Source organism: Eurosta solidaginis, chromosome 2 (genome assembly GCF_040869045.1).
Source record: "Eurosta solidaginis isolate ZX-2024a chromosome 2, ASM4086904v1, whole genome shotgun sequence".
In the NCBI taxonomy this organism is placed as follows: Eukaryota; Metazoa; Arthropoda; class Insecta; order Diptera; family Tephritidae; genus Eurosta; species Eurosta solidaginis.
In genome coordinates, this window is record NC_090320.1 from 35,639,170 (window position 1) to 35,652,735 (window position 13,566).

General features: G+C 36.6%; 2 protein-coding genes across 3 annotated transcripts in view; one reads left to right on the forward strand and one right to left on the reverse strand.

Annotated features, from left to right (window-relative positions):
• LOC137239546 (chaoptin) overlaps nt 1-13,566 on the forward strand; it is a 707,303-nt gene that overhangs the window by 267,496 nt on the left and 426,241 nt on the right. The gene's annotated exons all lie outside the window — the stretch shown is intronic.
• Nucleotides 6,868-10,000, reverse strand: LOC137242057 (uncharacterized). Of its 2 annotated transcripts, none has more exons than XM_067769424.1 (3): nt 9,840-10,000; nt 7,687-8,095; nt 6,868-7,447 (listed from the first exon to the last, which is right to left on the reverse strand). In XM_067769424.1, exons 1-3 carry the CDS (start codon nt 9,915-9,917, stop codon nt 7,101-7,103), a joined length of 834 nt encoding a protein of 277 aa, XP_067625525.1. In that variant the 5' UTR covers nt 9,918-10,000; the 3' UTR covers nt 6,868-7,100. The 2 variants fall into 2 exon arrangements, with proteins under 2 accessions (XP_067625525.1, XP_067625523.1); XM_067769422.1 differs by lacking the exon at nt 9,840-10,000 and adding an exon at nt 8,665-9,024.

Here is a 13,566-nt window from a genome sequence, read left to right on the forward strand (position 1 = left end):
CTTGGATAATTGATATTACATTTATTGGCAATTTAGTACCGCAAAAAAAAATTTAAAGCTGCGTCCGTTCCGAGAAACGGGAGTGTCTGCTAGCTTAAGACTCAAGCCAGCAGACACTTCGTGAAAACACGACCTACGACTTCCGAACGACTTGGATAATTGATATTGCATTTATTGGCAATTTAGTACCGCAAAAAAAATTTAAAGCTGCGTCCGGTTCCGAGAAATGGGAGTGTCTGCTAGCTTAAGACTCAAGCCAGCAGACACTTCGTGAAAACACGACCTACGACTTCCGAACGACTTGGATAATTGATATTACATTTATTGGCAATTTAGTACCGCAAAAAAAAATTTAAAGCTGCGTCCGGTTCCGAGAAACGGGAGTGTCTGCTAGCTTAAGACTCAAGCCAGCAGACACTTCGTGAAAACACGACCTACGACTTCCGAACGACTTGGATAATTGATATTACATTCATTGGCAATTTAGTACCGCAAAAAAAAATTTAAAGCTGCGTCCGGTTCCGAGAAACGGGAGTGTCTGCTAGCTTAAGACTCAAGCCAGCAGACACTTCGTGAAAACACGACCTACGACTTCCGAACGACTTGGATAATTGATATTACATTTATTGGCAATTTAGTACCGCAAAAAAAATTTAAAGCTGCGTCCGGTTCCGAGAAACGGGAGTGTCTGCTAGCTTAAGACTCAAGCCAGCAGACACTTCGTGAAAACACGACCTACGACTTCCGAACGACTTGGATAATTGATATTACATTTATTGGCAATTTAGTACCGCAAAAAAAAATTTAAAGCTGCGTCCGGTTTCGAGAAACGGGAGTGTCTGCTAGCTTAAGACTCAAGCCAGCAGACACTTCGTGAAAACACGACCTACGACTTCCGAACGACTTGGATAATTGATATTACATTTATTGGCAATTTAGTACCGCAAAAAAAAATTTAAAGCTGCGTCCGGTTTCGAGAAACGGGAGTGTCTGCTAGCTTAAGACTCAAGCCAGCAGACACTTCGTGAAAACACGACCTACGACTTCCGAACGACTTGGATAATTGATATTACATTTATTGGCAATTTAGTACCGCAAAAAAAAATTTAAAGCTGCGTCCGGTTCCGAGAAACGGGAGTGTCTGCTAGCTTAAGACTCAAGCCAGCAGACACTTCGTGAAAACACGACCTACGACTTCCGAACGACTTGGATAATTGATATTGCATTTATTGGCAATTTAGTACCGCAAAAAAAATTTAAAGCTGCGTCCGGTTCCGAGAAATGGGAGTGTCTGCTAGCTTAAGACTCAAGCCAGCAGACACTTCGTGAAAACACGACCTACGACTTCCGAACGACTTGGATAATTGATATTACATTTATTGGCAATTTAGTACCGCAAAAAAAAATTTAAAGCTGCGTCCGGTTTCGAGAAACGGGAGTGTCTGCTAGCTTAAGACTCAAGCCAGCAGACACTTCGTGAAAACACGACCTACGACTTCCGAACGACTTGGATAATTGATATTACATTTATTGGCAATTTAGTACCGCAAAAAAAAATTTAAAGCTGCGTCCGGTTCCGAGAAACGGGAGTGTCTGCTAGCTTAAGACTCAAGCCAGCAAACACTTCGTGAAAACACGACCTACGACTTCCGAACGACTTGGATAATTGATATTACATTTATTGGCAATTTAATACCGCAAAAAAAATTTAAAGCTGCGTCCGGTTCCGAGAAACGGGAGTGTCTGCTAGCTTAAGACTCAAGCCAGCAGACACTTCGTGAAAACACGGCCTACGACTTCCGAACGACTTGGATAATTGATATTACATTTATTGGCAATTTAATACCGCAAAAAAAATTTAAAGCTGCGTCCGGTTCCGAGAAACGGGAGTGTCTGCTAGCTTAAGACTCAAGCCAGCAGACACTTCGTGAAAACACGACCTGCGACTTCCGAACGACTTGGATAATTGATATTACATTTATTGGCAATTTAGTACCGCAAAAAAAAATTTAAAGCTGCGTCCGGCTCCGAGAAACGGGAGTGTCTGCTAGCTTAAGACTCAAGCCAGCAGACACTTCGTGAAAACACGACCTACGACTTCCGAACGACTTGGATAATTGATATTACATTTATTGGCAATTTAGTACCGCAAAAAAAAATTTAAAGCTGCGTCCGGTTCCGAGAAACGGGAGTGTCTGCTAGCTTAAGACTCAAGCCAGCAGACACTTCGTGAAAACACGACCTACGACTTCCGAACGACTTGGATAATTGATATTACATTTACTGGCAATTTAGTACCGCAAAAAAAAATTTAAAGCTGCGTCCGGTTCCGGGAAACGAGAGTGTCTGCTAGCTTAAGACTCAAGCCAGCAGACACTTCGTGAAAACACGACCTACGACTTCCGAACGACTTGGATAATTGATATTACATTTATTGGCAATTTAGTACCGCAAAAAAAAATTTAAAGCTGCGTCCGGTTCCGAGAAACGGGAGTGTCTGCTAGCTTAAGACACAAGCCAGCAGACACTTCGTGAAAACACGACCTACGACTTCCGAACGACTTGGATAATTGATATTACATTTATTGGCAATTTAGTACCGCAAAAAAAAATTTTAAGCTGCGTCCGGTTCCGAGAAACGGGAGTGTCTTCTAGCTTAAGACTCAAGCCAGCAGACACTTCGTGAAAACACGACCTACGACTTCCGAACGACTTGGATAATTGATATTACATTTATTGGCAATTTAATACCGCAAAAAAAATTTAAAGCTGCGTCCGGTTCCGAGAAACGGGAGTGTCTGCTAGCTTAAGACTCAAGCCAGCAGACACTTCGTGAAAACACGGCCTACGACTTCCGAACGACTTGGATAATTGATATTACATTTATTGGCAATTTAATACCGCAAAAAAAATTTAAAGCTGCGTCCGGTTCCGAGAAACGGGAGTGTCTGCTAGCTTAAGACTCAAGCCAGCAGACACTTCGTGAAAACACGACCTACGACTTCCGAACGACTTGGATAATTGATATTACATTTATTGGCAATTTAGTACCGCAAAAAAAAATTTAAAGCTGCGTCCGGTTCCGAGAAACGGGAGTGTCTGCTAGCTTAAGACTCAAGCCAGCAGACACTTCGTGAAAACACGACCTACGACTTCCGAACGACTTGGATAATTGATATTACACTTATTGGCAATTTAGTACCGCAAAAAAAAATTTAAAGCTGCGTCCGGTTCCGAGAAACGGGAGTGTCTGCTAGCTTAAGACACAAGCCAGCAGACACTTCGTGAAAACACGACCTACGACTTCCGAACGACTTGGATAATTGATATTACATTTATTTGCAATTTAGTACCGCAAAAAAAAAATTTAAAGCTGCGTCCCGTTCCGAGAAACGGGTGTGTCTGCTAGCTTAAGACTCAAGCCAGCAGACACTTCGTGAAAACACGACCTACGACTTCCGAACGACTTGGATAATTGATATTACATTTATTGGCAATTTAGTACCGCAAAAAAAAATTTAAAGCTGCGTCCGGTTCCGAGAAACGGGAGTGTCTTCTAGCTTAAGACTCAAGCCAGCAGACACTTCGTGAAAACACGACCTACGACTTCCGAACGACTTGGATAATTGATATTACATTTATTGGCAATTTAGTACCGCAAAAAAAAATTTTAAGCTGCGTCCGGTTCCGAGAAACGGGAGTGTCTGCTAGCTTAAGACTCAAGCCAGCAGACACTTCTTGACAACACGACGTACAGCTCCCTAACGACTACAATAATTTATACCTTTATTGATTGCCTAAATGTTTCGTTGTCCTGAAAAATATTTTCACTATACCAAAAGGAAAAATTAAATTTTATATTTTGCCGACCCTAATAAAATATAAATTATAACTTTCGAAAATCAGTGAGTTGCATGTTACTGATTACTCAAAACCAGGGATGCACCTTAACGTTAAGCTAATCGTTTATCAAAAAATTTCCACCGTTTCCGTTGAAACACTTCGAAATATTATCGATAAAGAAATTATCAAGATAAATTGTATCTCGTTTTTAACCGAAACGAAAAGCTTTCGTTAACGTTAAAAACGTTAACGAAAACGTGATACTTTATGTTTGAATTGTGCTGGCAATGCTATAGCCATGGTGAAGCCGTAAGGTGGCAACAACGAGCGCACATACACACACAAACTCTATGTAATTTGTTTGTGTAATTCGTTGGTGGTAATGTCAAAAATACTCTGAGAAATGTTCGTACTGTCAAAATTCATGAGAAAAGTTGCAATCAGCTTGGATAATGCTTTCACATTTAATGACTCCGCCATCAATCAGCTTTGCCAGCATAGTTTGAAATTAATAATCAACATAAACGATTTGATTTCGTTTTGATATGGCAGAAAACGAAACGAAATCATTTCGTTAATTTGACGATCTTAACGTTAATAAACGAAACGAAATGACTTCGTTTCGTTTATTAACGTGATTATCGTAACGAAATGATATCGTTTCGTTGGTTAAGCATGCCTGCTCAAAACTTAGCAACACTTGACTTAGAAGTCTGCTGAATTTTGATTTTCTATGTAAGTTCTAAGTGACGTTTACATTTTGAGAAGCCATTTATTTGTTTCCATTTCATTTTGACATACAGATTGACACTTATTGATTATGATGCCAGAGTGTATGCGCTAAGTGGAGTATAATCGGTGCTAAATTGCCAAGTTTACGCCAAGTCAAGTCAAGTCTATGCTAAGTATCAGTAATGGACCCTTAAGTCTGAAGCTAGCAGACGCTTCGCGAAAACACGTATGAACATACATGCATACATACATATGTACACATGTACAATGTACATGTTACCGCGCATACAATGATTTAAGTAATGCGTAAATTTAGTTGCATCAATATGTTGATTGTTTTTGTGTTGATGATGTTCGCAACTATAACGGTTTATGAAATACATGTCGGTCTTCTTTCTTTCGAAAATCAGAGAAAAGTTTGTGCATATTTCGTATTTGTATTTTCCCGCTTGCGCGCAGGTTTTCTGATAACGGGTACATATGTATGTACATATGTGCTTTAGGGTGTGCCGAGAAAAATAACTTTTCAATTTCCATCCTCTCAAATGTTTCTATTTTATTAAAAACAAAAAACCCTCACCAAAGATGGGTCCTATAATTCCACTCTACAGGGTACGATATTTTTATTTTATTTTCCCATTTCGTTAACATGGGAACAACTATTTTTTGTCCAAACTTGAATTTACTCAACTTTTTACGAAAATCTTTTATGTGCCGTTTTGCCTAGTTTTGAGGTGTTGTACAGGTTACAAAAAGTTTTTATGATTTTTTTCTAATCATATCATTTGAAAACACTCTTAATGTATTGCGACCTTAATTACGAATTTATGTTATTATTATATTGTTTTAGTTATGGCTATGTGAATTTATGCTTTATCATTTCAATAGACTTTTTAAGTGTGAAATAACTGTTTACACAATTTCGTCAAAGAACACAACTTCAAATGGCCACGACTTTTGGACAAAAATCGTAATTAAGATCTCAATATATTAAAGAGTGTTTATAAATGATATGATTAGAAAAAAAATCATACAAATTGTTTGAAGCCAGTACAAGACCTTAAAACCCGGCGGGAAATCCGTTTTTCGGGTACCACTTAGGGTGGAGTAATAGGACCAAACTTTGGTGAGGGTTTTATTTTTACATCAAATTGAAACATTTCAGAGGATAGAATTTGGACAAAATTTTTTTTCGAACCACCCTAATATGAACTTTTTCATATGTACCCATTAGCGCAGAAATCCTGCGCGCATGCCATTTGAAACATATCGAAATACAAACTTTTCTCTGATTTTCGAAAAATAGTAGAGCGAGATGTATTTTAGAAACCGTTATAGTAGCAAACATATCAGTTTGTGCTAACATATACACAATCAACATATTCATGCAACTAAATTTACTCAAATCATTTGTAGTAAGTATGCTCGCTACCTTGAATGTATGTTCCAGCGTTGCCACTCGCGCAATTTTTTTTGTTCCTAAAGTGTATCATTCCTGAAAAAATGTATCAATTCGTTTTAATAGATTGATACATAGTTTTTGAGTCATTTCGTCTGAATTTTATATAATGTGTGAAACAAAATTCTGAAATTAATAATATTTAAAACAAAACATCACCGCACTATTTTGGCTAAACGGATCACACAACTGAATTTTATAAAATTTTACCAACGCTCAGTTTTAAATAAATGTCGCTGTTATAAAGGTTTTTCTATTTAACATATCGAAACGCGTTTATTTAAACGGAATTATTGTTTATACGTTTTTTAACAAACACTGCTTATTTTAAACAAAACTAATACCAACAAAATAATTATGTAGAAGAAATACGGTTTATCTATATATATAATATAGATATAAAGGAAAAAATAAATATCATTCTAAAATTTGATTTACTATAAAACTGCATATTCAAACATTTTTTAGAAATCTTACTGATAATTTGTAGTTCCCATGACAGGGACAGAGCTTCAATCTTCCAAAATAAAATGTATACATTTTAAATTTTTTGTATATTTGTATCCACTCATTAAAAATGTATTCAAATGTATACAATTGTATCCAAATGGCAACCCTGGCATGCACATTGTACATATCTGTTTTCATATGTACGCACTAGGGTAGATCTCCTGCGATCTCATGCTATTAGAAAATATTGTTTAAGACAACGAAAAATTTAGCCTGTTAAAATTGCATGGGGAAACTAGGTTATTTTATATTATTGCCACTTACCTAATTCATGGCCAAGCATACCGAGAGATATTGAGAGTTTGTAAAGGACAACGTGCCAAACAAAAGTAACACCTTAAAAATTTTTGACAAAAAAATTCTATGCAAAAATTTTGAAAGCAATAGTTCTTGTTTGGAACATCGATATTTAAATATTTCTAACCCAGCTCAATGAGTTCAAAGGGCGGAACAAAGTATCAAATATACAACCATACCAAAAGTTTGAAATTTCAAATTTGTTTTCTTTATTTTGTATATATTTATAGAAGCGTAGGGTATATTTGAAAAACTGGTGTTATTTGAAAAACAAAAGGTGTGGTACCAATTTTGTGTTTTCCTTGAGCGTTTTTCGAGTGCATTTTATGTCATCGAATTCATGCCAAGTATTACCACGTTTTACTGCCGCAACATAGTGACTCATTAATGCTGCAGTCCTGCGCAACATTGTAGCATCATCGTCATTGGCTGCCAGAGTTATTTCCGGAAATGAATTTCTGCTACTTCCCCTATACGCGATAATGCCAACAAGTTGCAGGTGTTTGGATTTATCCATTGGGTTGTTCATTGTAGATGGCAATTTCTTAATAGGAATTTGTTTATTGTCATCTAGGGAATTGGACATGTCAATGACAAACAGTGGGCCTGAAATATGATTAGTGTTAAAGAAACATTTCGCATTATAAATCAATCTTCTTGGCGTGAAACAAGGAAACAGGTCTCCAAATTTTCTGAGGTCAAAATGATGCCATTCCATTCGATAACCTTCTTTGAACACAGAATCGTTTACTCATAGGAAACAGAAGTGTAAAAGTTTTGATTTTTTGTAAGGGAAACTTAGGTTCCTTGTTTCACGACACATGTAAATTCGTATGACGGCATACCGATGCTTTTTAATATTATATTTGCGGTCCCAGTACAACCTTTTGTACGACACCTCACTTTTTGAGTAACAATGCATTCCTTCGCCATTTCTTCTGCAGAGTTTTTCCCCAGTATTATGGATATGTCCATATTTTTGGTGGTTAGAACATTAAGATATGGCATGCATCCTTGACTGCATTGGGCCTCTTCGGTGAGACTTGGAGCATTTTGAAGTAATGATCCGACTAACCAGCCAACAACCACTGCAGTGTCTAACGTAAAGAGTTTTATTGCAGAGGACTCTTCTTGAAGTTGGCAATGCATTTTTAAAATGTCAATTCGTTTCCTATATGTTGATCTATTTATTCCGTTTTGATATACATCAAGTACAAATTTAAAGAATGGCACCTGACTTTGTTTTGATAAGAACTGTAAAACAAAAATGGTACAAAAATGGTACTGTTACCGGTAGTATTCAAAGTTATTCAAGTAAGTTGAGGAAAACATATATAAGCTTTGGTGATTCGGAGGGCGAATATTTTGTTTATAATTATATTTTTTATTATTTTAGTGGACTGTATGTTATTTTATATGTTTGTTCTTGTAGAAGAACAGAGCACATATTAAGGTATAACAGGTGCATATACACCTTTGTATGTGTTTAATTGTGGGCGAGTACTTGGGGTCTAAAGGAAAAGCTTCCTCATTTCGCTGTAAAACCTTGCCATTTTACCGTTTTTGTATTTATCGGGGGTGAGCACTTTGGCTCTAAGGTATAGGCTGCGGTTTTAGCCACTTATTTTGCTAAGAAAAACCCCGAATTGGCAAAAAAATGTCTTTAGAATATATACATAACTAACCAGTTGAGAATTACAATCGCACTCAGTATTTATTGAAACCAAAAAAAAAAGATGTTTATAGCTTAACTCACTTAAAGAAAACATAAGCACTAATATTAACATAAATAACAAAACACAGAATAAAAATTATTTGGTTACCTCATTTTTCAGTTCGGGCCAGTCTACAGCCAATGCTAACGTAATTTGGAAAAACGAATCGAATGCGCAAGTATTTCGCGTTATTATACTAATGTCATCGAACTGATGAGCATGTAGGTCGGGACTGTTCCCATTTTTAATAATCGGAATATCTGAGTGCTTTTTCCAATTTAAAGCTGCCTTTACTTGTTCCTTTTTGGATCCAAAGTAAAAACCAGTGGCAATTTTGCTCTGCCCTTTGCCCATCCAATTTTCCTGGTCCACGGTATTTATTACTATCTCAGCACTGCCACTCTCGTGGCAATCTTTACACACACGCTTTTGCCCGTAACCTTCTTCTCCGTAAGTAAATGAACACTCTATGATAGGATGAACGGGTTTTTTGCATCCAATACACAGATGCGCCCCTTCTGGTTCATCCCCGGTAGCGCACACTGGGCAGTTGTTATTTTTTTCTGGTGTAGTGCTGACGGTTTCAGGTTGATTAATCGTGAACACCTGCAAAAATTATTTTTACTTAGAACTTGTAATGTATCTTCATACAGTTTAATGTAAAAGATTACAATAGAAATTGATCGGATGATCTGAATGCTCAAATGCTATCATGAGCTATTAATAAGTATTGATTTGAATATTGAATAGAATTCGAGTCCGCATATGCGACAAAAAACTTCTCAGTAATATTTTACTATATTTCATGATTTTCATTACCATATTAACACTGCCACTCTCGTGGCAATCTTTGCACACGCGCTTTTGCCCGTAACCTTCTTCTCCGCAAGGAAATGAACACTCTATGATAGGATGAACGGGTTTTTTGCATCCAATACACAGATGCGCCCCTTCTGGCTCATCCCCGTTAGCGCACACTGGGCAATTGTTTTTTTTTTCTGTTTCTGATGACTGAAAATATAAAATTTATTAATGCTGAAAAACCTGCAAAAATTATTTGTACTTCAATCTTTTAATATTTATAAAATTTAATGAAAGAGTTTGCACATTTTTCTTATATACAGAAAGATAGAAAAATTTGATATTTAAAGTCAAATCATGAAGAGTCTGTGTTGTAAATTTGACTCGGCTACAATTCAATAAGTTCATAGTACTGCTATTCAGAAGTATTTATAATTCAGAATAATTCGGTATAACTCAGAATCATTTGCATAATAGCATACCTTGTTTACTCGAATAGTTTTATTATGGAGATCAGGGACTTCAAGTGCAGCATTCAACGCCGTATCAGATAGTTTCATTTTCCCATTCAAGTAAAGTACTTGACTTTCCACAAAATTGTCAACTCGGAGTTTCTTGCTGTTCAGTAGACCATGTTCTACTTTATTAAATTCTCCTTCACTGCAAGATGATGACGCCGGAATGTCCCCGTAACCAAATGCATTTCGGTACACATTTCTCAAGAGAGCAAATAGTTTTAAGTCGGCCAAGAGTTTTTTCGCGTAACTCGGCGCGAAATCTCCATTCCTACGTGAACCTTGCTCTTCTAAAAAATTGTCGACGATAGATTTTCCGTAATGAAATCAATCTTGATCGGCTCCTACATCAGTCAGATTTTCGGAATCTACTGAGTCATGGTCATCGAAGACCAGTTCGCAATCTGCTGCATCGTTTTCCTCAATATTCACATCGTAAAAACTTAGAGAATTCTCTGCAAAATTTAGAAACAAACAAATTAGGGTTTTTTTTTCGTTCATCATTTGACTTGGCTCTTTGGGAAGTCACTGGTATGTCCTCAGCTTATAATAGTATATGCACATGAAAAAAAAAAACAAATTTTAAAGAACTTCAAACATGACCATAGAACGTTATAATTGGAGAATTTACATGTAATGAGATTTTGCAATTCCTCTCTGTATTTATCGCACAAAGTTTTCTCTCCTGTGGTAAGATAGCCATCAGTGGGACTGAGTGCAATTGTTATTATGAAACTTATTATTGTGCGTGCAAGCTCAGCAGATTCGGCAACCATCAGCTGTCCAATAGCGGCACAGTAAAACGTTTTCACTAGTCGCATTTCACGACCTTTAAAGAAATTCAAGTGAGTTTTAATAAAATGGAAACCATCGAGCCGTATGAAACATGGAGGAATATCGCCAATATACAGTGCAGCGGCGTACTCGTCGATGTTCCTGAATTTGGTGAAAACTCTGGTCACAGCATTCAAGAGAGCTCTAGAAGAATCCATAACGATTTCTGCAGGGCAAGGAATACCTGAACACGCCCATCTCTGCAACCAGTATTGTATGTCGTCTGTGCGATGAGTCGTTGACAACATTTGGCTTATTGGGTATTGAACTGTTTTTTGAGGGTTAATAACAACTTGGTACAAAAATACCTCCTTTCCATCAACTTTGTGGCAGACACCGCCTGTAGCATCAATAGATACTTTTCTTTGCCCATTCTTGTAACACTTTCGAAACATTTCCAGTTGGTAGTTGGTCCAGTATTGGACGCAAAAAGGGGACAACCATACCGACTGTATGATATTTTCGTAGCCATTTCGCATCATTTTATCGATAGCGAGTATAGGATGAGAATCCCAATACTTAAGCTTGGCTTGCTCACTTTTCAGAGTGTGTAACACAGCCGAAGATGGCAGGATAGGGGGTTCTGGTTCCCCATGTCGCATGAGTTCATCTGCCTTTCTAGTTCGATAAATATCCACCTTTTCTGCCTGCAAGTCTTTTGCTATTTTCAGACGTTGTGGCTTTCTCACATATGCTTTACCGCAACGAGTACTCTTATATCCTGGAATAATTTGACATTTTATAATAATGTCGTTGATGCCATCACTCTGCAATATTCCTTTAAATTGACTACCGCAACGACAGTAACCTATAATACACGTAAAAAAATCCGTACTTCAAATAGCGTTTGGTTTTTTTTCTTGTTCATTTTCACATGCAAAAATTGAAGAGTTTGTTTTTTACATTTTACCAGGTGTTGTTATCACAACACTGATTGCATCTTCTTGATTATTTCTCATACAACACGTAGGTACAACAATATGTCAGTTAATCGAAATCAATGAAGAATTTCTTCTGACTTGACATTCTTCTGTTTTGCGAAATAGTTGAATTAATTTGAAACTCTTAGTAATAAAATGTTTTATTTTTAATATAATAATGTGTTACCGATAGGGTTGCCAAAAATACTGATATTTTAGCAAACCAAACCAATATGCATTTGTACTCATTTTTTCGAATTTGTACTGGTTTTGAGGATATGTCGATTCATTAATTCATTGCTTTTATTTTACGGTTCGTTCGGAAGACAGATCGAAATTAGGGGTTTGTGTAAAACGCTTTCAATTTAGGCTGATAACAATATTCTTATGACCACTAAAGAAAATTACAAGCAACTTTTACACTCTTTTGGTATTTTGTTGCTAAGAGTTTCTGGAAAATATCGTTACCATCAGAATAGGTGGCATAGGCTTATTAACAGTCAAAATTACAGTATTTTTTTTGTTTTTGAAATAGGGTATTCTTTGACCGATTTCCGTGAAACGACATTTTTCGAATTCTGAGATAGGGTGTTCTTAAAATAAATTGTAATATATGGAGTTTTCAAAAGTTTTCAAAGATAGAGGGGTTTCGAACCGGTATAGAGGGATGTTCCACTCAGACGCCGAAATAATACTTATATTTGTTTTCAAATCCGTATCCACTCATTTTAGGAGATTGTAACATCTTTGAAACTTATTGAAAATCAAATAGATGTTTTAATATCATATGTAGCATGTCGTAGACAAACTTCCATACATTTTTGGAGTTTAAGTATTTTTTGCTTTAATTTCACATGAACGGCCAATGTTTAATACCGAATGCATCCCTCATAAATCAAAAATTTATGAAGTCACAGAAGAACATAAAATAGTTGGCGCACACCTCATGTACTGAATTCGATTGAGAAAAAATATTCTAAAATATACTGATGCCCAGCCCAAAAGTACTGATATCACCACCTGAAAATCCGGCAGCCCTAGTTGCCGACAAAAGTAATACAGATCAAAACGCTATTTACCATTTATCGTTCCTTCGACAGCGTTCTCGGACAAATAGTAATTCTTAAAAAGTATGGGGCATTTGTAGCGGCTTTCCTCCCAAACTTTTTCGGTAATTACGTGTTGCCATGCTCCTTGCTTAAACTTCGTCCACGTTCGTGTATAAACATTTTTTGCACAAGCTCGCTTGTTCTTTTTTTTTACGGTAGTCGAAATTTGCTTGAAAATTTCCCTTTCTAAAATTATTTCAAAAGCTATCGTGTCTGTTTCTTCATCCATATCTTCCTCTGAATCGTCATTAATCGTAGTATTCCGAGATGTTATAAAACTTAGCTCCTCGATACCACGTAACTTGTCCAATACTTTAAAAGCATTCACACATACTTTGGTATAAAGTGTAGTTGGTTTTACGTCCACATTTAGTTCATCAGCAATAACACGCCAAATTTCACTATTTTTACTGGCAATTACTCGGTCTTCCTTTAGTATTTCGTCTTTGTGCTCAATACACGCTTTTACAAACGGTTCTTCTAAAACTGTTGGCTTACGACCAACCATAGGAGCCACTTAAAACATAAAGAACAACAGGAAAACGTTAGCTGCATTACAATTTCCATCGGATCTAAACTTATTCTTTATTCGGGTTTATTCGACTGAAATTATTAGAACGGTGCATAGACCCTAGCCAGGGTGGGTCCCTGTTACGAATTTTCTATTAAAAGTCCTAGAAAAACAGGTATTTTTCTACTGTAATTTTTTTAAATTTTTTTAATTCCTTGGCTTTTTTTAGTCCAATAATATCTGTTAAACCAAGCCAAGTATTTTTTTTGGCAAAAATAGAAGGCTTGCACGAGTTTTGATCAAGCCATTGAATCTATATA